Source organism: Hyposmocoma kahamanoa, unplaced genomic scaffold, assembly GCF_003589595.1.
Source record: "Hyposmocoma kahamanoa isolate Upper Pololo Valley unplaced genomic scaffold, ASM358959v1 95, whole genome shotgun sequence".
Lineage (NCBI taxonomy): Eukaryota > Metazoa > Arthropoda > Insecta > Lepidoptera > Cosmopterigidae > Hyposmocoma > Hyposmocoma kahamanoa.
The window spans coordinates 2,124,145-2,151,663 of NW_020654972.1; the positions used below are offsets into that span (position 1 = coordinate 2,124,145).

Below are 27,519 nucleotides of genomic sequence, written 5' to 3' on the forward strand. Positions count from 1 at the left end.
CCAGCCCAAACTTAGTACAAAGTTCCCGCGTTAAGGGCGCAAGTAGTGTGGCCATATGGCCAATTTATGTGAAAATAATAATTGTGTTTCGTAGTCGCCAACAAACGTTATTTTGCTTGTACCGTGTCGTAGAATATGTGTCTTGTATTTTTGAAGTGATTTGCTATTCACTTATTTTGATGATGAATATGAAGGATGCCTTTTATGTGTAAGTAGTTGTAAGAAATCATGATGCATAATTATTATTTGTATTATATTAGATATTCTGTCGGCTTTGGGGTCTATCCCACTAGCGTGCTATTATCTTTCTGGTAGAAAAAACAATCGAAGTGTGTGCAGAGATCTTGAATGCTTGGACATTAAGTTTTATATTGACTATATGGAAGGAAAAAGCATTTAAAGTAGTGATCATTATGTTTAATTAATTGTTATGTTGTTATCCGAGTGGAGTCTATATTAAATTATTGTTCATTATAATGAATGTCTTGTACAAGATTGTCGTTTGCTTTAGACCTATTGTAGTTCGGCATATACGACGTCACTATTTTTGTTTTGCGTTGCTCTACATCCCATACTTGAAATTATGATTGAGTTGCGTCCCATAACATTTTTAATAAGGTTAATTTTGTTTAGATAAGCCTTACTCGTCTGCCCTAAATAGGTGCGAAAATTGTAACTCAAAAGTACCTATTGAATTTTGGAGTAAAATTTTGTACCTAAAATCAGCATTTCGAAACTTTAAAAATTAATGGGTATATTTAGATAACAAAGTATAAACTCTGTGCTCTGCCTCGAAAGGAATTGATTTTTGTAATGCATTTCGGTCTTTCGATCATTTATTTGTCAAAGACTGATTATGAAAGTGAAATAGCATCAACGTGAACATTGATTTGTTTTCTGAATTTATTTTGAATCACGGCGATTATTATAAATAAACTCAAGGGAACAGTAAAACTTATCATAAATTTAGTGCATAGTTGTACATAAATCAACAAAAAAAGTGAAAATATATAGATTTAAAAATATCATTAGTGACATTTTTAAGTAGCGCGAAGTAAATAAAAGATTTTATTAACGTTACGAATCCCGCGCGGAACTTTATTAAAAAGGGCATTTACATGTAACATTTTGTACATCTGTTTGCATCATCTATTTCTGTTCTATTTTTTTTCGAAACATATTGCACAACTTTTGAGGATAAGTGTAACTAAACTAAGCTTTGTTATAAGTTATCCCTCTTTTGGTTGATGTTTTATTTTTGTTGGAAATGTTCCATTTTGTTGTAGATCTTACAAAAATTTATTCTTATTCTATCTGGTGGGATTTTTCTTCGTTAAAATTACAGTAAATTCATTGTAGTGGTTCATTTTATAGTGTTAAGCGGATTATTATTTACGCTAAATAAATACTAGCGGTTTAACTGAACGACCGCTTCTACCTACTCTAAGATTGAGAAAAGAGAACAATAACTTAGCATTTATGCCAAGTTTCCGAATGAAATTACAAATGGGTGACAATGTATTAAAGTTAGGGATTATTAAACGTAAGTGAATGAAAATGTCGCCTTAATCGAGAACATTCGAAAATTGAGTTTTGATTAGGAATGGTCAATTAATTATTAGCATTCACAAATTTGCTCCTCGGAGTTTTTAAAAATGTGTATAATACTTTAAAAAGTGTAAAATAATTCACCTGAAAGTTAACGCGGCGTTTAGGACAATCTCACCAGAAATCTATTCCAAAGCTTGTCTATTTATAAGTTTATATTCTACTCTTTTCCATTGCTTGATGCCAAAAATTTAGCTGAAAATCTTTTATTCCGTAATGTGTATTCCCATCCTCTATTTAGGTTAACTAGATGACGATGGAATCTGTGCAGACTTTGACAGCTCATAAAATACTGGTTAATTATTCAGAGTTTGAGTCTTCATTATCTAATCTAGCCTAATAATAATTAACCAGCAAAAATGGGCTCTACGTCGGATTCAATCGCGTCTTGACTTCTAAATGCTATGATTTGAAATATCATTGCACAGTCTCCATTGACATTATGAACTTATTATTAATTGTAGACTATGAGTAAAAAAACCTACTTATCTATAGGCTCATTTTGCTTGTAGATCTTTTTTTTTTTGAGAATGTTACCTTGTATGCCGCAGTTGCAAGTTTCTTATAGTCAATGATTTTTAGACTTAGGTTTAATCAAAAAAATTATGTAAGGAAAAAATCTTTGTTTTTATTATTTAATTTATTTGTTTCAATGGAAATTATATAGGTATATTTTTATTATTATTGTAACCTACATAGTTATGTTGGCTGTAATTTAATATTGATGTAATTAATATATGTATTTTTATTTCAAACTGTGTTTTATTGACTTACCTCCGATTCAACTTGGATACGAACCAACTTGGACAGGACTGTCCACCGAAAATGCAATGCTAAACGTCCGGACTCGCCCGTGGCGCGAGCTTGCTGGTACAAATCGGCGAGTTTAACATCACGGACCCTAAGCCTTACCAATCACATAGTTGAATGTCTTAATAAAGCGCAGGCTACACCGTGAACGAAGCTAAATTAGCTCACGTAGTTGCATGCCAAGATAAGCTAAGACAATACGTAGTAAGTAATGACTATACGTGTGTCGGTGAAGGGCAGCAGAAGGGCGACTTATTTTACATGGCAAGATCATTGGGTTAGTTTAGTTAGGTCGGTTAGCTTAGTTCACGGTGTGAACCAAAGTATAAAGAACTTACGTAGCTTAGCTCGTGTATGAAGCTACGTTAGCTTAAAACAAAATGCGTAGGAATATTTCTTGATCTCCCTAAAGCCTTCGATATTGTCAATTCCCATATTATTGCTGCGAAAACTTCAGGCTATTTAGATCAGAACTCTCACTAAAACTGTTTGCGAGCTATCTGACTAACCACACTCTTAAAATTGACTACTGTATTAGTAAGGAGCTGCCGATAGCCTTTGGTGTTGCCCAGGAAAACATTATGAGGCCCACCTTGTTTAAAATTTACATCAACAAACTATATCTGCTACCAATATGTCCCACTGCAAAACCATATCATAGACACAGTTCTTATCGTCACTGGATCGGACTACTAATCTTTCAAAAACCAATAATATATCTGAGTGTCCATATTGATGAGGCTTTAAAGTGACTCTATGCTTGCGTATCAGAAAGCCAATATTTTTCATGGAAAAACTTCGAGACTCAGCTGAACCCAACACTCTACTCATACGTAGGTTATTGTTAAAGCCAAACGATATTTTTAAAGCCTTTAAGTCTATAAACATAAAAAATACTGCTGATCTTGATGGTCTTTCAGTCAGAGTAATTAGTTCTATAGTTGATTGTATTGCGCCTTATTTAGCCTGTGTCTTTAATAAATGTGTTGATGATGGTGTCTTTCCCGACCTCATGAAGCAAAGTAAAGTTATTCCACTTTTCAAATCTGGTAGTATTTCTGACCCCACCAATTTCAGACCTATATCAATACTACCAACTCTCAGTAAAATATTTGAAAAAATTATTCTAAATCAGATGTGTGCACATTTTTATAGTAATAACTTAATGTCTCCTAAACAATTTTGTTTCACTCGAGGTCGCTCTACAACCGATGCTGGTGTCGAGTTGATTAATCATATATTTGATGCATGGGAAGTCTCACAGGACGCTATTGGTGTATTCTGTGACCTTTCCAAAGCTTTTGATTGTATGCACCATGATAAACTGGTCAGGAAACTTCGCCATTATGGTGTGGCGGGACGTGATCTCGACCTTCTAAATTCGTATTTACGTGGTAGGGTACAGAGGGTCGATGTTAACGGTACGAGATCGTCAGGATCTGCAATTAGCATGGGTGTCCCTCAAGGTTCACTTCTAGGCCCATTTTTATTTTTATTTTATATTAATGACTTACCTAGCCTTCTGGAGGGTATAAAACATGAGATAGTATTGTTTGCTGATGATACTTCCTTATTATTTAAAGTTAAAAGGCACCAATGTTCCTACGACGATGTGAACAATGCTATATCTAAAGTAGTTGATTGGTTTGCTGTTAATAACCTACTTCTTAATGAGAAAAAAACAAATTGTGTGAAATTTACATTACCCAATGTTAGAGAGACGGTTACAAACATTGTAGTTAGAAACGAAAAATTGAATCTTGTGGATACAGTTGTATTTCTAGGTATAACGTTAGATGCTAAATTGCAATGGGGTCCCCATATAAGTAAGTTATCAAAACGGCTCGGCTTTGCAGTGTACGCGATTAAAGAAATAAGGAAACTTTCAGACGTCGAAACCGCTAGATTGGTTTACTTCAGCTACTTTCACAGTCTAATGACATACGGCATTTTGCTTTGGGGTAATGCCGCCGATATCAATAGAATCTTTGTCCTGCAGAAACGTGCAGTTAGGGCAATTTACAATCTGGGCCCCAAAGTATCTTTGAGAGATAAGTTTAAGGAAATTAACATTCTTACACTAGCCTCACAGTACATTTATGAAAATGCAATTTATGTTAAAAGGAATAGTAATTTATTTATGAAAAATAGTGACAGACATAACATTAATACGAGGAATAGAAATAAACTAGCTTTTCTTGATAGTCGTCTTCACAAAGTCAAAAAATCATTTAAGGGGCAATGTATACGCTTCTATAACAAGATTCCGGTTTATATACAAAATTTGCCTTTCACGAGGTTTAAAAGTATAGTGAAACAAAAACTTTATACTAAAGGTTATTATACAACTTCTGCGTACTTGGATGACATAAATCCGTGGTAGTAACCCGTTTAGCTCATGGAGGTAGTCTCGATCTCTGATGTTTCAAATAAAAAAAAATATTGTAAATGTTATTTACAAAGAGCAACCCCTAGAGTTTCTTGCTCATTCTTCTCAGGGGAATCTGCCTTACGAATGAGCAGTAGAGTTTAACTATTGTGACGATTTCAAGTGTAATAATGCTTACCTATGAAATAAAGATTATTTTGAATTTGAATTTGAATTTTGAATAGGTACGTACACGATCCTGACACACACTTTTTGCATTATTAACACACATCAGTACTTTTTACACGATTTTTACTTTATTTTATTGTATTTTTTGTGTGACTGTACTTACAACCAATTATTTGGGAGGATAAAATAATTCAACCAACAAAACGAATGTGTACATATTGTTAAAGCAATGAGTTGGAAAGTTATGACGACTAGGTCTGTAACTTTTGGTAAAGAGCGGTGGCCCCGTTGTGGCAACAGAAGCTGATTGACGTCCGTTCGTTCGAAGGATTTTTTGTGTTGTTCGATCTTTGTACCCATAATAATAACAAACTAGTGGAGTATTGTCACAAAAAAGTATGAATATATGAAAAAAGTGTAAAAAAAAAAAAAAAAAAAGTAGTGGTAGTAAAAACACATAATATCCATTAATATAAGAGTTGCACGTAATGATGAGCTTTTATGAAACGTCTCGATGCGAATGGTATCCCATACCAATCGTGTTATTTGTGTGGACAGCCGCGTAGAAGTGGAGCAGTTTGATTTTGATTCCCTCTCCCAATCGAGAACTGTGTCTCTTCCGAATCGCGGCGCATAAATGCGATTCACAACTGGCAGATCGGAAACTTTTGACATTTCAAATCGGAACAATAGTTGATTGAACTCCAAATTAGAACGATATAGTTAGGAATCAAGTTCACCTGCTCGCTCGGAAACCCATCTGGTTTCGAGACTCTGTTCGATTCCAATTTGAATCGAAATCAGCATGCTGTACTCCAGCGTGAGCCTGGTCTAATTTTTTAAACTATTTTTTAATAGAAATTTTAAGTGCACATATGACCTCCATATCACCTAATGGAAAGTGACGATGAGGTCGACGATGGAGCATGCACACCTAAATAATGCATATTCACTTTTGCCTTTAAAAGGTCTTGAAAAGAAACTTTGATTAGCCAGGATAAAAAGTAGTAATTTAATGGATTCCAGTCGAGATCGATGAATGATGTCAATGTAATTATTCCAGAGTGGACAGCTAAATACCTTTACGACGTTAAAACGGCGAACCAACTAAATCTAGTTTTCAGCGACCAGAACCGACTAAATAGCAACTTTACCTGACCAGTCAAATTCCAAAAACTCGACCATGGTCACGCCGGATTAAGGAACGCACCGTCTATCGCTAACAGTGCGTGTGTGATATTAGGAAAAGTTTTTGCAAGCCTTCGAACTTGTACAACAATTTTTAATTTTGAATAAGTAACTGACATGGAGGACCTTAAAAGTTAGAGGATACAAAATATTAAAATAAAAAAATAACTTATGTAGTAAAATAAAATGTAATAAAATACAAATAATAAAGTTCTAACTTTTAACATACTTTATTAACTAACACTTCATAGATACAACAATATATAGTTCGGTATAATTTGTTTATATAGGTAGATACCTAGTCTCTAACGCACATTAATTTTAATATTGACAATCAGATCAAAATATTCAGAATACTGTATAACATTCACAACATCGATATCTGTAATTGTCTGTTCACTCCCAATTCTTTATCTAAACTAATATCATAGATTTAACATATGGTCATCCTTTTCCTTTTCAATAGTCTAGTTTGGGAGTTTTGGGGAGTGCACCCAGAGTTAAATTCGTTGCTACCAAGACTATATTATGTACTCACAGTGTGTACTCAGGATATGTACTATGAGCAGTCTTCCTTTTTTAGACCATGGTGTGCACATGATTATTATTATAAAAAGGACAACGGTATTTGTGTCAAAGTATCCTACGGCCGGGTTTAATTACGCCACGTACACTTTTGCAGCAAATACCTGTTACAAATATATGTAGTGCAATACTCCTCTTAAAATCTTGACTGAATTTCAATGACCTGTACATTGACACATTTTAAAACCGAAATTAGTTAAGGTTAAGAATTTGGAGTTACAGAATGACACGTTACTAATTGGATTGATAAGTTACTAAGGAATATTCTTTTTTTTGTTAGGGACTATGATACTACGTGGGGTAGACAAATGGCTAGTTAAGAACTACGTTATACATTTAGTTACTGTGTCTACTTAATAACAGTAATACGAAGCAGTTTTATTATATTATGTACTGTAGAAGTATTGATTGTATTTGATGTGTATTTAATTGGGAAAAAATACATTTGAAAATCAAGTTTATCAACGCCAAAAGAAAAATAAAAACTAATAACTAACTATACGGCTCAAAAACTGTTATGCTACCTATATATGTGCGAAACTCTAATAGCATGTCGTATTTCAAATTTTATGTAGGCGGTGCAAGGCTTTTGGCAATACTCGAAATCTTTCTATATTTTTACCCTAAAAACAGTACATTTTTCAAAATTTTCAAATACAAAATATTCTTTCAAAATGTCAACTACGTGACCAATTCAAAAAATAAAACATGATCTGGGTATAAAAAAAGTAAACGTTTCTGGTACCAATTTAGTAGGGCAAGCTCGACAGGGCGCGACAAGCGCGAGATCTATATGCGAGAATAGCAATATCTCGCGCTTCATGTCGCTCTCACGCAAGTTCCGTCCTATCATGCTAACCTACCGTTGTGCTAGTTCCTACAGGAAATGGGTAATTTTCAGGTTAGTTTTCTCTATCAAAATTTAATACTAATATCATGACTAATATCAGTACCTACTACTCAATAATCGAGTATAGTACCATGAAATATTATTTAATATTTGACGACAATATATTTGAGTAGGTATAGTATCCTGAAATATTATTTAATATTTGACGATAATATACTCGAATACTTAAATAATAAAATATGCCACCGAAATTAGGTAGACAAAACTTACCTGAAAATTACCCAGATATTTTTTATCTAACTACCTTATCAATCGTATTAGGAACAACAGCTAATATTGAACATCGAGAGTAATTTAATGATACTGTCGACCCCACGTCCGGATATGGTTCAGATTACTCGGAGCATCGCTATTGACTGAAAATTATGTAAGTATAATATGTAAGCAAATAAAATGGAGACTCATATTGTCCCTCACAACATTGACGAACGTAAGTTTTCACGAATGAGTTATATACATGGAAATCTAAATCGAACAATGCAAATACCCTTTTTCCGATAAAATTGAAACTTACATCATTCAATACAATATAAGAACATAATATTATAGTCAATTACATTATGAAAACATGTTCACAGCCATAATTACTGTAATAAAAAAAAATTATAATGTAATGAAATCGGAACACCGAGAACAGAGAGTCGTCCAGCCGAGATTAAGAGCCGATAATATCAGTATAGATATTATCTAAGTAAAATAAAGTGTAATGTTTCCAAAAAAGTTGCGTCAAAAAACATGATAAAGTACACAAAAAGAAGTAATTACTGACATCCGAACGGTCTAGTGGTCTGCTTACACATTACCTCCTGTTATATAATAGTATACAACCTTTTATCTCAACGTTCAAAATGCTTAATATTTTAAGGTATTCTGGACTTGAAAAAACCAACCATTGGTGCATGATATTGAGCATGGTCCTATGGATTGATCACTTAGGATACGATGAAATTTTTATTACATTGATGACAAACACCATGCCACTATTTCAAGGTCTAAAATTAAATTTTCAGTTAGTAACGTAACCCAACTCAAAGGAAGAAAAGAAATAATATTAAAAAAGGAAAAAATACATGTTTAAATAATTATGTTTAAACTCACAAGTCATAAAATTGGACAGCTAAAAGCTAAAGCTAGTGAAATTTTAATGATATGACATTGTTTGCTTAAAGAGATAAAATTCATTTGGTGAAATATGTAATAGTTTGAATATCACAATATTAATTTCTAGCTCAATTTAGTTCAAATTTTGCAGTCAACCCAATTCTGTTAATTTATTTTGATTTCACGGCAAAAAGTTATTATAGTTCGATTCAGAATTGCATGTTCTATGTTGTTATGTAAAAAGAAGTTAAGTCAATTACTTTTGTAAGGGAGATGTCCAGTATAGGCGATAAAAATCGCCCTTGAGTGTTACTTGAAAATTTACTGCGATGCTCCGAACAGTTTGAAAATTTTACGCACCATAGACCATACATACATACAGTTACACATAACCCATTGTTTAAGTAATTGGATTATGTACTCCAATTACTTCAGAATTAACTACAAATTGTATGCCATTTAGGCACAGCGCCGTGCATTAAATACATATTTACTTAGCGGAATTAAAATTAAATTGTCATTGAAAGTGTCCATTAAAACGATATTTTTCAAAAAGTCCACAGTCCACGTTGCCAAATGTTTAACGAAAATGTAAAAATTAATTATAAAATCCGAACAAATGTTACAACATACATTTACAGACCCACTTCCATTTGTTTTTATTAACTCGTAATTAGCTTGGAACTTTAACTTGATTACTTGATAAATTAGAAGTAAAGTTTTACAGAAAAATTAACGTTTTTTTTATGTTTTACGTAAAACTTTGTTTACACCAATCAGTTGGTCTCACCAAAAGGGTTTCAGGAAATAATAAGATGCTAGTTCTTACAAAGAATCAGAAAGTACCGGGAAATATGTGGGGAAAAAGGTGAAAATTATTTTATGTCAAATTATGTCTTTTAAATTAATTTGTCATCTCATATTTTTTCTCCATAATAAGATTAAGTACGTAATAAAAGTGTAATAAGATTCCCACATTTTCATAGTCAAATATTTCCTAGCAAATTTCAAATTATCATAACATATACAAGAGGACGGTTATTATATGTCTACAAGCTTGTATATTGGGGTACTTTAATTATACACGACCATTAGAATATTACATAATTTTGATTTAACAACATCAGTAAACAAATGAAAAATAAATGGAACACAGGTTTGGAAACCTTATGGAACCAATTATATTCTTACACAGTATCCATTATGTACATTTCTTAAAAATATTTTTTAATTTCTTTTTAATAATCAAACACTTTAATACAACTTTTGCAGTCAACAATTACATTGAATCAGTAATTGTTTTATAAAATGAAGCTAACATAATTATCGAGCTAAAAATTTATATGTAAAGAATTAGGCCACATATTCATTGTTGATCTTAAACAAAAATGTAATAATTGTTAATTTGTTACCGCACCATAATAATTTTAATATAATGTTTCTATACCACACAGGTCACGGGCAATTTTCCATAATTACAGCTAGATAAACAAAAGATGAGGTAAATTGAAATTAGGTTATTCTGCAAATGTACATGCAATTAATTCACATATTCAGTACAGTATAATTAAATGTATTAGCTGTATGGGACCAGTATAAGTATAAAATATATGGGAAATGTAGTTTATGGTATCAGTTGTTGCTTAAATTGGGCACAAAGCTGCCAACTATCCAGCCACTTAAAACTGCGTCAAAATCTGTTTTAGATTATGTAAATCCTTACTTCATAATTTGCAGCATGGACTTTCAAAATGATGTCCGGAAAACACTACCATAACCTTGATAAATAATGGTTAACATTGCCAGACTCATAATAGGCTATAACCCAACACTATTTAATAACAAACCATAATAAATACAAAATTACAACTAACTTACAAATCTCATAAAATTAAATACAAATAAAAAATACTCTATTTTCTTTGTCCTTAAGTTCCTCATTGAATGTTTTAATGTCCCAGTCGAGAAGAAAAGCGTTACCTCCAATAAATCATTAATATTTTTTCTAAATCATAGCCTGCTGTACAATGAGCAACAGATTTATATGAGCAAATTGGAATAAAAAATGAAATAGCAAATTAATTTTTGTAAGTATAATTGAATTAGTCACTCATTGTACAATTCGACGTAGTGGAAATTGTTGAATACTGTACATAAGATTGAGAATACTGCTATTCAAGTAAAAGTAAACTCAATCTAACTTTAGGTTTTAAATCATTTACGAATATTATGAACAGTACAGTAACAGCTTGATTGCTTAGAAGTTACAGCAGCTATTAGTTTTACGAGCAGTCTTGAAAAACGCTTTGCTGTGCAATGACAGACTGTCAGATTTGGCAACAAGTTCATCCAATTTCTCGCCTCGCTCTAGTACAGCTGTAATGGTTCCATGCAATATAATTTTGGTTTCATCTAAGTCATTCTGGATCTTTGTTAAAGCATCTGCCTCTCTAGGATTTTGGTATCTTGCTAGATACTCAGGTAAGACTGGAAAATCAATATTAGTCTCATTTCCTGTAGGCCAAGTATTAGCGGGAACCTTGACAGAGAAATCATCAAGGATCTTTGTGATAAGTGTGTGCGCCACCCGATTAGGGTATTCATGGTCAGAAATTAGTACTCCAGCCAAGTTATCAGCCCTGACATACACTTGTAACATATACTCTCCTTCTTTCACCGACTGTCGTGCGGCTGGCGATGTCCTCTCTACCATAGTCTTACTGACAAATGTCATAAACTCCTGCACAGAACCTCGCTGGAAGAAACTGAAGCTCTGAAGATCGTACGATGCCTTGAGAATAGTTGCATTGTTCACTCCTTTATAGAGCACCAATAGAGCATACAGCTTCACCATCCTGAAGAATAAACTTCAGTACTTTTACTGGTAAAAAGTGCGTTGATATTCTGTAAGCAAAAACCTTCGATAAACAATGAAATTTCAATTGTCACACCAATATGGGAAGCCTACGCGTTGCAATATATTACTTGTAAGGTTACTACAATACAATGCCCGTGATTATCGTAAAAATTCACACCGTAATGTTGTAAAATAGTAAGAAACTTGAAATTTATCACTTTACCTATATACTTCCTAGTATGGTAAACTATTCTGTAAGACACATAGCACCCAGCATACGTTACAGGTTGTAGAAACTATAATCGACGTAAATATTAACTTTAATATTTTCCGAAAAACCTAATAACGATCCGTATTTTCTTGATTTGGTGCTGCTGCTTACAAACCACTGCTGCTAGTCCTGCTTACGCACTCATCACAAACGTCACATAAATGTCAATTTATGAACGAATGAGTTAATTATTTGGGTGAACTAGGAACTGCGCGACAATAAAAATACGCATGCTTTTTTTATTTTATTTATTAAGGCTTTGGCAAAGCTATCAGCCTAAACATAATGTTTAATTATGTTTCTGTAAATATGGCCGCCCCAAAGAGGATAGGCAATTTGAGGCGGCGGCGCGCGGCGTGCTTGGATTGACTCGGGATTCCTTAAAACGAGCCGATACGGGTATTCTAGTTCGAGATTCGTATAATTTCGCGTTTTAATCTTCGATTAAGGCACAATAGCACTATCCTATTTCACTTTAAACTAGATTTCACAAAATAATAGACTTCTTACCCAAAACTTTAAATAAATATGATCTAATACTTTAACATTTAAAAGTGAAAATTTTTAATATAAATTAAAAATAATAAATTAAGAAAATAAGACTAAATAAACTAAGAAACAGCTGACTTTATGTAAAAATATATGAAATTGTGAAACTAGTAGTAAGTAACTATACTAATTTTTTAGGTCGCATAAGACGATTAATGTCATATCAACATAATATTAGAATTATTATTTGACGGCAAATCGGACTTCGGACTTATATACCGGACATCGTGAAAATAACATCAAGTTACATTATTTTATCACATTTTTAAAAAGTCAGTTCACTCACACCATAGCTCTATAATAATAATTATCTTTGCTTGTACCATAACAAAAAAGATTACTATAGGCACCCACTAGGCACCATAGTTTGTTTATGAACGCGTTTGATGAGCCCTAAGGATGAGCCGTATTGGTCTATAGTTTATTTAGTTTCTATGAAAAGTGTTTCCTCGTCATGTCTGAAGCCGCAGAAAAGGTAGAAAGCGCCTCTGACGCCAGGCGAAGAATATTAAACATCGCTGTCTCCACGGTTCTGTTGGAAACGGGTTTTGACTCTGCAGACAAAGTGGCTCTAGAAACTCTTACTGAAATTCTACAATGTTGTGAGTATTGTGTAATTAATTTAATAGTTTTTATTTTATTTTATTAATTAATAACATCCCCTTAGAGGACTCCCGGCACTTCATTTTCCACAGCTGCAATATCGTAATGTCATCATCCAACAAATGAAACAAACAGCCTATCTTACATGATTTTTGAGTTCTATGTTAATTCAGAACCTAAACAAAAATCAATCAAAATTATTATATTTTTTTATTATTATACACATCTCATTGAAAGGAAAAATTAAATATATTACAGATATATATGCTGTTTTTCCAACAAAATCGGTGTGTAACTGCCTTAGGAGTTCCTTTTGCAAGCAGGCAATATCTTTAGCAAATCAGTAGCTGCCACCCACAGCTTGCCTGTTCTTGTTGATCAATGATGTTTAAAGGCTAGATTATATTTTTATTTAAAAAAAAGGTTTTCAATACGGATGTGGCTAGTTAGAATCTTCAGCTGCAGACTATATATACTGTTTTGGGGTTGGAAAGACTTAAATTTTGCTGATTGAGTATATAACAGCAATATTAAAATAAAGTAACATTTTACATCACTTAATAAAACAAGGTTTTTTATGACAACAACATAAATAACAGATAATTGCAATTTGTTCATTGATGCTAAAAGCAGATACATAAACAATTGAGTCCTAGCTCCTAAATTAGGCAAACCTGTAATCCTGGGAGACCCGCTGCAAAATAGGTGGCTAGACATTAAGTTGGGAACACCAGACTGTTACACCATACCATCTTAGGAGAGGATACTTATTTAGTAGTAGTAGAGGTCCTTGTGAAAGAGTTCGCCCAAGAAAATTCTGCCACCTTACCTATTTCAGCCGCCAAGCAGTAATGTCAGCATTACTGGTAAGGGTAAGGGTGCCAGTGAAATTACAGGCAAATGGGACTCAACTTCTGTCTCAGGGTGACGGGAGCAGCTGCAATGCCCCTCAGATCTTTGTGATTTAAAGCTGTGAGTGGCACTGCAACTGTTATGGACAGGTGTGAAGCTTACAATCAGGCGCATGACTTGTCATCCTGTCATTTGATATTATATGTATGTAAAAAAAAACCTTCCCACATCTTGTTACATACAAACAATATGGGATATGATTACAATGACGTACCTTTGGTATTACTATTATTTGCGGAAATGAACAAGCACAATCCGGGTAAGACAAAATCCATACCTGAGAAGCATTACACTGTAAGTGCTATTTTTGTAATTTTCCAGGGGATGCGATTTTGTGTCGAAATGCAGCATATACAACATTTAAAATGGCTTGAAATAAAACTAATTGAGTTTGGCTAACATTTAGAGTTACCCTAATTGTGGTACAAACTGCTTTTCAACACAAAATCCCTTCCCCCGTAAAATTACAAAAATAGCGCTTACAGTGTAATGATTCTCAGGTACGGAAATAAATGCTGATGCCTTGGTAACCAGCTAGTGTGAAACTTGGTATGTCCCTTTATTATGACAATTGAGGTGCATGGAAACAAAGACCACTAAATCGCATTTTGATATTTTCGCTTTTTTAATGCAAAAGTGGTAGTTTTTGTGCATTTGTAAGAGTAATTTATCCAACTTGAACAGCAACTGCGAAATCCACCTTCAAAATACATTCCAATACAATCTGAACACTATGCAACTAATCCTATCCTAATCCATTCTTTAAGACTAGACCAAATTAGAATCAAAATTTGTCACTTTTTGTTCCAAAGCTCCTCATGATAATTAACTCACAGACCTTAACTGAGTTAGAAATGTTTGTTTTCTAAAACAATTCAGGTTGTTTTTGGGAAAAACTATCCTATTGAAACTACATTATCGATATCACATTTTATCTACTTGCTTACAGCTGTTGAGTTAAGTGTTTGCACAGGTCAATGTCGCAGTATGTTAGGATTTATGTTGTTCTCATTTTTACTCAGCAATAACACACACGAGCAGCAACAGCAATACCAAAATTGATATTGTTGTTGCTGGGTGAGTGAGATTGCATGGTGAGAACTGAATATTCTTATTTATTTGATTATAAACAAACATTTGCATTTGCTGGTACGTCTACATAACGCAGTGTTGAAATTTATGTCGTTTATTTTAGATTCAGTTCACTTTTTTAGCACTAAGAATACATTCCTTAATTTTTTTAAATTTGTGTGTATCAACACAACTTGTGTAGTGTCATAATAAAACATGTGAGTTAATAATATTATGGTACATGATTTTGCTTTGATATCAGCAAGTTACTTTATTTGTTTTTTAAACTATATTTAATAACCATGTTGCAACACAAATGGTGTTACTTAAGGGTGATGAAAGCATGTTTTACATAGACTTTGACATATATTATACATATATAATATAAGAAATTATTCTTACATACAGTGACAACTCGCTAGCTTGTCGACCATCTATCCACTATTGCAGGTGGCATCAAGGCACCTTGCCATTAGTAATATTTGTATATATTTCACTTCATAATAGAAATAGACGATATTATATAAAATACATTGGCAAATAATATCGTATATTCTATTATATTATATCAAGTCAGACCCAAACTTTCATACATAAATATTATAGATAATGAGTTGTCATGTTACCTAAATTAGAGTAAGATATTGAAAGGGTACTGTAGCAATCTAAAGCACTTAAAATATAAAACACATAACAAAAAGTTATTAAACATTCACAGAATAATTGCAGCCCCAAGTACCGAGCTCTGGCTAGCATGGTGAAGTAACTTTATCAATTTCTATCTCACCACCAATCTAAATTAGAAATCAAATACTAAAACAGAGCAGAGTATAGACTACTGTTAAGAGTATAGTGTACTGTGAAGACCCATTGAAGTTTTAAATGGTTTACAAAATAATTCGTACATATAATGCCCTAAATCATATAAGATTCTTCCAATTGCCAACAAAGTTTAGTCTCCACTAAAGAGAGAATTTATCATTTTCATGTAATGCAAAATGCCACCACAAAATGTAACCAACACAATAAAAGCTCTCGCTCATTTATCTTCCACGATGACGTCAATCATTTATCTATGTCGTCATATACAATATATAACAAAGTATACAGACACTAGAAGACTGTATTCTAAATTCAACCTTACCGATTATTACTGCTTTACACTCCGCCCGTCGTAACGACCAAAAGACGAGTTAGGAAAAGAGATACTGCGTATACTTCTAGATAACACACGTGTCCCTGTGCTATTGAAATGCGTGGGTTGCACCTCATCGACTCAGTCTACTTGTGTAGCAATAGTATATATTTGTGTAATGCAAATAGTAGTGCCACTCTGTCCTTTTCCTCCTCGTAAATCACTACATGAAAACCTGCTATCTGACAGGTAGTAATCAACTTCATATTAAGGGTCGTAAAGTTCAGTTTCTCTAGAGAACGCGCTTGTCAGTTATACCTGTTGCATTCAATCTCGTCCCACTGACACGATTCTCACATTTCGGTATACATGAAAATAGTTCGCAGGACATCCCCGTCCAACAAAATCAATACTGCATTAATTTGTACGTCAATAAACACTTAAGACTCATCGGCGTAATAAGTTGACGCGCAGCTCACGCTTGTATAATTAAGAGCTATGGGTTTTTTCAGTAGCCATCTTACACCGAAAGTTTCATCGCAATGTTCTCATTAAAACTATTAAATAACCATATTGCTTTATTTTTATCTACTTTATAGTACATATCATTTTCCCCAAGTCTACGTCTTATGTGCATAATATGAATGTGTAAAATTTACTTATAATGTAACGTAAGCTCTTATCATCTACTCAAAATGTTTTATGAACAGTAGCTTTATGTATCTGTATTACAAATAAGTATTTGAAAAGCTTTACTTATATATTTTGTCTAAACCTAAACTGTCCACCTAGACTATTAAAAATTGACTATATAAACGTCCGTAATCCCCCGTGTAATCATGACATGCCACTGCCGTTTTGAAGGTATGAAATAATGTAACTGTTAATAATTTCAGTTTTTACGGAAGTCGGCAATGCTGCCAAAGGCTACTGCGAACTTTCGGGCAGAGTAGAACCCGTCCTGGGAGATGTTATTATGTCTTTTGTTAATATGGGTAAGTAAGTGGGCATGTAAAACACCGTTACAACTGTTAAAAACTCATCTTAACATTCCATAGAACTGTATACGAATAAATTGTCTAATTTATTCGTATACAGTTCAATGGAACTCTACGTATGGAGAGTGAAGAAAGACTAAAAAACACTAATACAAACATAATATTACGACTTTACGTATCTAGTCTTTGTTCTGCTCTCTTAGTGTTTTGCGTCACAATGAATAAATCCTTAAATAGAGATGTAACGTGTTTTATAAACTGTATATTTCTAGCAGAATTTAAAATGCCACCCCGATTGTCGAATGAATCTTCCACTCCAATAAATGTTTTGTACTCCCAAAACATTTTTTTTAGTAAAGTGTTTACCGCTCCATTACCGCTGACTTAGTGTAAGCGACAAAAACTAATTTTACAGAAGAAGGCTTTTTCAATATTTCTACATATAAAAGTGATAGTAAATTGAATTTTAATATATCGCACCTCTCATGGAGAATGGCATAAGTGAAATTACGTCAAAAAGGTTTATTCCTTCATTTGAAACAGAAAAATACAACCCACATCCTGTCCAATTCTTGTAACTCAGTCGATTAATATTGAAATGAAATGAAATGAAATGAAATTTGCTTAAAACATGGTGTGAAAGATGGAACAATTATTACAGAATACATGTTTTACCTGACTAGGCATGCAAAATGTTGCTTAAATTTAGTTTAATTATAGCATTGTCATTGGACGTGTACAAGGAATAATAATAATAATAATCAATTAATTAATTAATAACAACAGAATATTAAACTATCAATGTCAAATTATTAAACGTCATACATCATGATTACATTAAACATAAATATACCTTATAATTTCATGTCGACATCCAACAAGAAACAAAGAATAATCAGTCAATTAAAAACACCAAAATAATAACCTTCTATGTCAAACTATAAAATATTTGTACATCATTATTACATTGTACATGTATATACATTAAGCACTAATTTCATGTCAACATTTATCTAAAAAATCAGTCACTTTGTAATCATTTTTGTCACTAAGCCATTCGCTAAGTCTGTTTCTGAACAAATTATTTGGTAACGTTTGAATGTCTTTTGGTAGAGCATTATAAATTCGAACACACATACCGTTACATTGATTTTTTGTAATAACACAATTGCTGATAGAGTTACCAGAATTGGAGAATACGTGGATTATATTTTTCTGTATCCAACGGAGCAATAAACATTTCTGATGTAACTTCACTTATGCCATTCTTCCATGAGAGGTGCAATATAATAATGAATTTCGAAACCTATTGTATAACAGCAAATTTTTTGTCGTGTAAACATGCGATCAATCGAATGACCATGAACAGATGGGTTGCGTGATTAGTTAGTAGTGTGGAGAGTCAACTTCCCAGCAGGAGATCCTCGAAATGTAGATGTATTTTCAAATTAATTGATCCAGTTCTAGGATTCTGCGCCTCTTAAGACGTCTCATTGAGTCAGGGATAGTCAGTAGCCCTGCCAGCAGGTTAGGGTGGTGATGCAGTCGCTTTTTGTACTTGGTAGCGTAAGATCGAACTTCTTCCTTTACTGTGTTGATTTTTAGGTAGTGATGGACTTCCGAGTTTCTAGTCAACCAAGGTGTATTAGAAACCTGCTTAAAGATGGAATCTACGCCTCTTTGTATTAGTGCGATATTTGAATTACATGCGGCACCCCAAAGCTGGATGCCGTAAGTCGATATTGGTTTAAGGACAGTCTTATATATAAGCAGCACCACAGACATATCTAGATATATGTCTGTGGGCAGCACTCTATTCCTTTTATGCAGCCAGTGTAGTCTGCGAAATCGGATGTTGAGTTCGTCTCTTTTCGCTCGGATGATTCCTTCAGGCCCATCTGACATTTTTTTTTAAACTAGATGTTAAGCCTTTCTTGGCGCTTTCAATACTTTTGCTGTCTCTATCTAAAGATTTTTGATGTACTTATCATGTAAGGTACAGTGTCAAGAGCACGTCAAGCTTCACACTAAAGGTTTAAATTTAACGCTATGCCACCTGCAATAAGAACGGTCTAAACTCCAAAGTGTCAAGCTTGATGTGCTCTTGACTGTACCACTTGCGATTAAAAATATGCAACGGGATACCAACACATTTTTTGGCACTTTGTTTATAGTAAACGACGAAATTGTGTCCCACTGCTGGGTACTGGTCTTCTCTCAGGCGAGGATTTAGGTCATAGTCCGCCACTCTGGCCCAGTGAATTCTATATTTCTAGTTTAACTACTACATGCTTATTGGCGAGTGGATGGCGTATTAGGATGTGCGGTACAATGGAAACATGTTGGCAAATCAAGCGCGTTTAATTTGAAGTCGGTAAAAATACTATGTATCGAAAATGAGTCGAACTAGACCTGCGTAGAAGAAGCAACTGCCAAAATTTTGAATACAAAGACAGGCGAAAAGTAATATAATATTATATAAAACAGAAGAGTATTAAAAAACCGACCTCAAAAGTCATTCATCCCCTAATTTGCCTCCCTTAGACGTAGAACATTTTCTTCAAATTTAAATGGGTCCACATCGAAGGTTTTTTCCAACAAAAAAATAATCATCAAAATCGATTCACAAATGCACGGAGTTATCGCGTAACATACATACAAAAAAATACAGTCGAATTGAGAACCTCCTCCTTTTTTTAAAGTCGGTTAAAAAGGAATGTTAAAAAAAACTATAATTACAAAGAAGGCAGCGTCACAGCTGGTCGCCAACAATCCTATTTTACCACTTTTATTCTGGAGACCGAATAATATACATGTATTAACAAACCAATGTTATTCTACTCGTCCATCCTTTTTAATAACATGAGTTGGCAACCCTGTCATGATCAAAGCAAATTCTCTCAATCTACTAAACTCTCTATGTTTGTTTGTTAACTTTACATCTATACAGGTATCAGCATCCAAGGCCTTGAGCAATACGCAGCTCGCCCCAACCGGCATGTGATTCAGCCGCCGCAGCAGGCACCTGCACCGCGCACGCCTGCCATGTTATCAGCCGGATCTAAAGCAAAACCTGCACCACATATTCCGTTCCATCTGCCGCCGTTACCCGACCCACATGCTTATATTCGGACACCCGTAAGTTTTGTAGTTACCTACGTTACGAGAACTAGCGACGGAGTCTCCTCTAGAGAGGGTCATAATAGACTAACCAACAAGTTTTTATTACGAATAACCATTGTAGCTTGGAAACTTGCAGATTAATTTACACTGACCTCCTTATCATAACTAACGTAATCGTAATGTTTAGCAAAATTGAGTTAACATATCTGGAATCAGTGAACCGAGATCTACAACCCCCCTATAAACTGTTTGTTTCGGTTTTATGATTAAGTAAAATCAGGGTAATTGCCATTTTTCAAAAAAATGCCAGAACAGTAATACCCCGCTTTACGCGAGGGATGCGTTCCGGACAAAATCCCGTTAAGCAAAATTCGCGTGAAACGAGTGGTTCTTTTTATGTGTGACCCGCCTGGTGTTATATATTTTTGGTCGCCCTAGGGTCTCTAACTTGACTTAACGACTGCTACCATATTAAAATATTGTAACGCGCGTGCTTTATTTGTGTGCATATTATAAAACTTTAGGAATCTATTTCATAAAATTAATGAGACTTTAGTTAAGTATTTTACTTTTCTGCGCACACATACACATACAATTTGTTTGCGTTCTTGTGAAAGCTTTTCATAACAAACTCCTCCATTTTGTATTGATGTGCGGAGAAACAAAACATAATCGACATCGCTGTCTAGGTTTTCTAGGATTTAAAGACCTGAATAAATCTTAGACAACGCTTCCTGAATTGCACTTGACGGTAATACATTCTGAACTTTCACTTCCTGGTCACTTCAGTTTCTTGTTGTTCATCAAATTAATGCATCCGTGTAAAGCGGGGTAATTTAACGCGAATTTTTAAAATAGCGTTACGTTATAACGAAATCCCGCTATGCGGGTAGTTTAGTTATGACTACTAAAGCAAAGGAAATAACAATAAAGAAATAAACCTTAGATTAATTAATCCGGATTTAAAATCGCGTATTATAAATATATGCGATTTTTAATTCAGAAATAATTGTTTCATTTCACTTCTGTACCCATTAATTACAGGCATACATCAGACAAGTATGGTAATGGTAACTCCAAACAAACATGGCAGCGCGACTTGCAGGGCCATTAGTACAGACGCACACATTCGCATAGTAAAGAAAAAAAATAATTAAATTGTCAATTAATAGACAATAAAATAGTCTATATATCATTGCAATTGAAATGTTAAAGGAATTTTAATATCAACCACCGGAAGAAATAAATGCCCAAAGTCCACTCAGGTGGACATAGGTGAACCACGGGAAGAATAATAGTCCGTGGTCCACCCAGGTGAACCAAACAGGTGGTTCACAGAAGAAGCGAACGCGAGTGCATCGCGAAATTACGCAAATGTGTGTGTCCATACACGGCACACGGCAGGCGCGCACACATACAACCGCGCGGCTACGTTTGTATGGAGTTTGCATGTTTATCTTATACTATGTTGCAGACCCACAAGCAACCAGTGACAGAGTACGAAGCAATCAGAGAGAAAGCTGCTAGTCAGAAACGAGACATCGAGAAAGCGCTCACCAAGTTTCTTGCGAAGACTAGCGAAACGCACAATTTATTCAATACAGATGACAACCAAGTGTATCCTTGTAAGTATTGTAACACTTTGACTAATATGTTCCTTGCTATTAAAGTTTCAAAACCCATTATTATGTTATACTGCCCATTAACATATAAAGAACTTTTATTTTGCAAGACTCACAAATTCATAATAGTTCTGTATTAGAAGTTTTTTATCAAAATTATCTAAAGTAGTAGAAGAAATAATTTATTGATGTAGCTCTTATTAATTGAAATATTCTTTATTCCTTTGTTTTATTTTCAGTAATTGCATGCAAGCCTACATTCCCAGCATATCTCACGTGTCTACTGCCAACAGACCAAGTGTTCGATTTTGACGAGCTCGAGTATCACTTCCAAGTAGCTAATAGGACGGAAGATATGCCTCCTGATAAAAAAGGTATTTTTATTTGGTAGTTTCAAAAATCCCATCATAAATACTGGTATGGACGAGGATGAACGGATGTTAACTAAAAACCTTACCAAAATAGTAGCAAACAGAAATCCTTAGCCCTAACTATGTATGTAACCAATTTTATTAATTACAGATAATTCCGACAATGAAGGCGATAACGGCAATGACGACACCGCAAATTCCCAAACTGACACACAAGATTCACAAGCACCACCAAGTCCAAAGACTTGAGAACAATTTTTTTTTAGATTAAGTTATTTATACGTATGAATGTACCTAAAATAATTACTTCTGAATAAAGATAATTTTAAGACTATTTTTGATGCGTTCCCTCCTTCCATAATGCAAAAATAACATTGATATTAATCTAGGTGGGTGAAGTCATCAAGAATTTAAAAGGGAGAATTTTGGTGTCAATGGGTTAGGTTATTACTCTGAGATGAAATCGAAGTCCCATAATCTCAGTACAGAGTACTAAAAAAACCGACCGCGAAACCGGATACATTTCGTAGTTTGCCACCCTTAGAAGTGGAATATTGCGCCACTATTGAGGTACCCTCTTTCTAACAAAAAAGAATCGTCAAAATCTGTTCGCAAATGGGTTACCACGTAACATACTAAAAACAATCTAATTGATAACCTCTTTCTTTTTTATTATATTCGGTTAAAAACATTTTTTTCCATCCTTTACGAAAAATGTGAACAAGTGCTGCCATTACAAAAAAAGATTTTAAGAATAGTGGAAAAGATCTAAAAATTAATGCAAGATGTTTTTTAATGTTCTTAAATTGTGTGTGTGTACTACAAACAAGTATTATCAAATCATAATTTTGTTTGCAACACCCTACACCCTATTTGATAAGCTCAAAAAACTTAATCCAGTGGAACGATTTTATATCCTATTGACAATGTTTTTGGAGGTGCACAACCTTTGGTTGCTCTTTTTATTTATTCGATTTTTATTAGGTATTCAAACATAAATACCCATAAACATAGTTTCCGGAACTGGCCACATACATAACAATATTTTAAAAGAAGTTACATTTGATAATGGAACTCTTTGGCTGTAGAATAGTTTGTTTCATCTGACTGTCACTTGTTTTTACATTGTGGTGTCATTTTAGAAATTGGTTGTCTACATCACCATGGATTTAACTCGTGAAAATTATCGTAGTGTAGTCTAGGTTCTATTCTATTAGTAGAACTATGACTGAGTGAATATAGTTTTGTATTTAGAATGTGTTTAAAAAAACAGGATAGAGAAAAGAACATCTTGGCAGATCTAGAAATAGCTTCCGTAAGTGAACATGTAAAAAAGTACAATAAATATCAAGTTTTGCAGATTATCCCAGTTTATGTTTATAAAGTACCTCTCGCTACGCAACCTAAGCTACGCCCCAGGTTACAAATGGTGAGTTCGCCTTACAAGTGGTATACAAAATGGAAACATTCCAATGAAGAAAACTCCGTTGGAATTTTTTTTTATGTTTTTACGGAAAACCTCCAGGAAAGCGTACATAAGGTCGTAATATATATTTTTACTTTTTATTAGAAAATTGTTATTGTGTTTTTGTGCGCTTCGTAGTGAATAGGGGCAAAGTAAAAAAAGCTATACAATGAATCATACACCGGCACAGAAATTTTCGGGCCTAAATGATGTGGAGGAGTTTCTGGGCCAGTTTGAGGCAATTAACGTGATAAATAACTGGTCGGATGGGCAAAAAAGATATATAATTGCGACGTATCTGGAAGGGTCCGCCTTGCAGTGATATAAAACCCATTTTTCTTCATATGCCACCTATAATATCATTGCGCAAAAGTTAAAAGAGCAGTTGCCCTCACAGGTTGATTATGCTCAAGTGTTTTACTACAGGCGGCAGATGCCTAATGAGCCGCTCGTAAACTATTTTTATAATCTGGATAGTTTGGCGACAAAAGCAAAGATACAGGACGATGTGAAATTTATAAAACATTTCCTAAAATCTTTAGCTCCCAGCTATCAGTGGGTGCTTGCTAACAAGTTGCCCGCGTCTAAAGACGAGTTGAGAAAAACGATTAAACAGATGGTAGATGTATTTAATCGACGAATTAGGGTGTTATAATCACTCATTAATTGAAATCAATACTTTTGATGAGGAACCGGTGCATAAATGCCATATCGTGTCTCCCCTAAACAGAGACAAATTATTGAGGAACAAGTAGAAGAAATGTTGAAGTATGGGATAATTCAGGAACCGAAAAGTCCATATGCTTCACCGGTAGTTTTGGTGGATAAACCGGAAGGGCCGCTTAGATTTTGTATTGATTATAGGGCTTTGAATAAAAAAATTAAAAACGATCCATACCCTATTCCGAGAGTAGATGATTTGTTAAGTTATTTACAGGGTGCAAAGTATTTTGCAGATTTAGATATGAACTCTGGGTATTGGCAGTTAGGTTTAGGAAAAGGGAAGGAAAAAACTGCCTTTGTTACACATACCGGGCTATATGAGTGCAATGTGTTACCTTTTGGCTTGAAAACAAGTCAAGCGGTGTTTCAAAGGGTGATGGATTAGGTATTGGCGGGAATGAAGTATCGTAATGTGATAGTTTATGTGGATAATATATTGGTGTATGCAAGTACGTTTGAAGAATTTAAAAATGCATTAAAGTTGGTTTTGATTCCATTGCGAAATGTGCATTTGACTTTAAAACCATCTAAGTGTCGTTTCGGTTTTCAGAAGGTGACTATTCTGGGACATGAAGTGTAGGCCGAGGGAATTGGACCGGATAGTAAGAAAGTTGCGGCGATGAAGGAGATAAATCCTCCATGTAGTTTGAAAGAAGTGAGAGCGGTTTTAGGATTGTTCTCTTATTATCGAAAGTTTATTCACTTCCCATCACGAATTTGACAAAAAAGGACAAGGTGTTTGTTTGGACGAATGAAGCGCAGGAGGCATTTGAAGTGTTAAAAGATCGAATTTGTAAAGCGCCTGTTTTGGGACATTACTCGTCAAATAATGAACAGGTGACGCGGTTGTATGTGGACAGCAGTGTATAGGCAATTGGATATTGTTTAGTGCAGGGAATGAGAGAAATGAAACCTATAGCTTATGCCTCGTGAAAATTAAGTGAAGCAGAAAAGAAATATTCTGTCACGGAGAAGGAATGTTTAGCACTTATATGGGCGTTGAATTATTTTAAAAGTTATTTATGGGGACTTCGTTTTCAGATAGTTACAGATCATCGGGCACTTGTGTGGTTAAAAAGTAAGAGAAATATGAGTGGAAGATTAGCCAGATGGGCGTTATCGATTCAAGGTTGGGATTTCGACATTGTTTATTGTAAGGGTAAATATAATGTTGTTGCAGATTTCTTGAGTAGGAATCCGTTGCTGGAGGATATAGAGTCGAAATCCACTTTCGTGGATTCACTCATGATTTCGTGGAATCACGTTTCGTTTCGCGTGTACCAGAGCAGAGGGATGAGTTAAAATTGTATGTTTTGCGTGCGAATGATGTCCAGAGTAAACAGGAGGCGGATGGATTTTGTAGAAATATTATTAAATGCATTCGTTCGGGTGTTGGTGATAATTATCGAGGCTTCTTTTTGCAGAACGGAATCCCATATAAGAAGTGTCGTTTGAATCAAAATATAGTTGATTTAGTGGTCATTCCGTCTTAATTATTTTCGAAATGTATGAAGGAACTGCATGACAGTGCCTGGACGGGCGGACATTTTGGTTTGTTTAAAACTTTTTCAAGGTTTAGACAGAGGTATTTTATGGTAAATGCTGAAAGAAAGATTGAATCGTATGTCAAGAGTTGTCAATTGTGTCAGGAGCGTAATATAAATAAAACGATTGCACCATTAATTTCTATTCCCGTGAATGGTATTTTCGAGCGTGTGGGGATTGATATTTTAGGGCCGTTTAATCGTTCGGATAAAGGCATTGACTTACAAATAAATGGACGACGGGTAATACAAAAACCACGAAAATAATGTCCCAAGTCAAGCTAATTAAACGTAGTGTAAAGGAATATGAAAAAGCTAAAACGTTGAATTTAAATTATTTTACTTTTATTTTTATTACTGTCTTTTGCTTGCTTCGCTGTCAGTCGAACAAACGAAGATTAAAGCGTGAATGACGCTCTGTATACGATTTTAACGCCCTATAAGTTCGGACACTTTAGCGAGGACCCGACTTCCATATAATTGTAAGTCAATGGATAAAGGTAATAAATATATAATTGTGAGTATCGAATATTTGTCGAAGTATGTGGTGTGCAGGGCCGTAACCAGGGTGAAAGCGGAAACAATATGTGATTTTTTGGTCTCGGAGGTATTTTGTAGGTACGGCGGAGTAAAAGAAGTTTTAAGCGATAGAGGGTTGGTGTTTACTTCTCATTTGGTAGAGGAGACAGCGCGAGATTTTGGAGCGATTATGGTGCATACTACGGCATTCAATGCGAAGTGCAATGGTTTGTGTGAGAGATTTAATAGGACGCTGTTAGGAATGTTAGCGAAATATATAGGAGGCGAACAAAGGAATTGGTGTAGCATGTTACCATTGGTGTGTTTCGCATACAATTCTAGTAAACATTGCAGTACCGGGGTGTCACCATATATGGCTTTTTTCGGTAGAGAATCCTTATGTGCGTCAGATAGAGAATTGGGGATTAATTATGTCAATGTTGCGGAGAACTTGCAAGATAAAATTGCAAAACAAGCAGCGTTGATCGATGTGGTTAAGGAACGAATAGTGAGGGCGCAGATAAAACAGAAGCGAAATTATGATAAGAAAGCAAAAGTAGTTGTATATCAACCAGGGGACTTGGTGATGTTATATTGTCCTAGAAGAGTTTCCAACAGAAGTGTAAGATTAGCTAGATTGTTTAAAGGGCCGTATAGGGTGGTAGATCGGTTGAGTAGAGTTAATTATATCGTGAGAAAAGTAGGTGTAAATAGGAATAGATCGGGTAGGCTGGATCTAGTCCATGTGAATAGAATGAAAAGGTTCTATAGGAGGTATTTTATTATTTTTTAGTTTCTATTAGGTTAATTAATCTTTTATATTTGTTTTTCATATGGAACCATGATGACATTGTGATGAATATTTTGAGGGAAGTTGTTATTTTCCGGCAAATGCAGACTTAGAAGGACGGGAGAAGGTGGACTACCGTCTTGGATAGATATTACTTACTTTTTTTTATTTGTTGGGTATATTGTCCAGTGTGTGTGCATAGTTCGT

At 34.4% G+C, this 27,519-nt stretch overlaps 2 protein-coding genes across 3 annotated transcripts; one reads left to right on the plus strand and one right to left on the minus strand.

Moving 5' to 3' along the window:
• Positions 1-10,714: 10,714 nt before the first annotated feature.
• On the minus strand, positions 10,715-16,333 carry LOC113238148 (synaptobrevin homolog YKT6). 2 transcript variants are annotated; one of them, XM_026474893.1, is made up of 2 exons: positions 16,167-16,333; positions 10,715-11,663 (listed from the first exon to the last, which is right to left on the minus strand). In XM_026474893.1, exon 2 carries the CDS (start codon positions 11,611-11,613, stop codon positions 11,017-11,019), a length of 597 nt encoding a protein of 198 aa, XP_026330678.1. In that variant the 5' UTR covers positions 11,614-11,663; positions 16,167-16,333; the 3' UTR covers positions 10,715-11,016. The 2 variants fall into 2 exon arrangements, with proteins under 2 accessions (XP_026330678.1, XP_026330677.1); XM_026474892.1 differs by lacking the exon at positions 16,167-16,333 and adding an exon at positions 11,840-11,992.
• Positions 12,788-22,544, plus strand: LOC113238147 (transcription initiation factor TFIID subunit 8). Its single transcript, XM_026474891.1, has 6 exons — positions 12,788-13,038; positions 17,054-17,152; positions 20,106-20,293; positions 21,753-21,903; positions 22,140-22,274; positions 22,423-22,544. The coding sequence occupies exons 1-6, from the start codon at positions 12,891-12,893 to the stop codon at positions 22,518-22,520; spliced, it is 819 nt and encodes a 272-aa protein (XP_026330676.1). The 5' UTR covers positions 12,788-12,890; the 3' UTR covers positions 22,521-22,544.
• Positions 22,545-27,519: the final 4,975 nt, after the last annotated feature.

Coding starts and splice junctions, on each gene's coding strand:
- LOC113238148 (XM_026474893.1), bottom strand. CDS start 11,613: ATGGTGAAGCTGTATGCTCTATTGGTGCTCTATAAAGGAGTGAACAAT.
- LOC113238147 (XM_026474891.1), top strand. CDS start 12,891: ATGTCTGAAGCCGCAGAAAAGGTAGAAAGCGCCTCTGACGCCAGGCGA. Junction 17,153..20,105: donor TATGTCTTTTGTTAATATGG/GTAAGTAAGTGG, acceptor ACATCTATACAG/GTATCAGCATCCAAGGCCTT. Junction 21,904..22,139: donor TGACAACCAAGTGTATCCTT/GTAAGTATTGTA, acceptor TTTTATTTTCAG/TAATTGCATGCAAGCCTACA.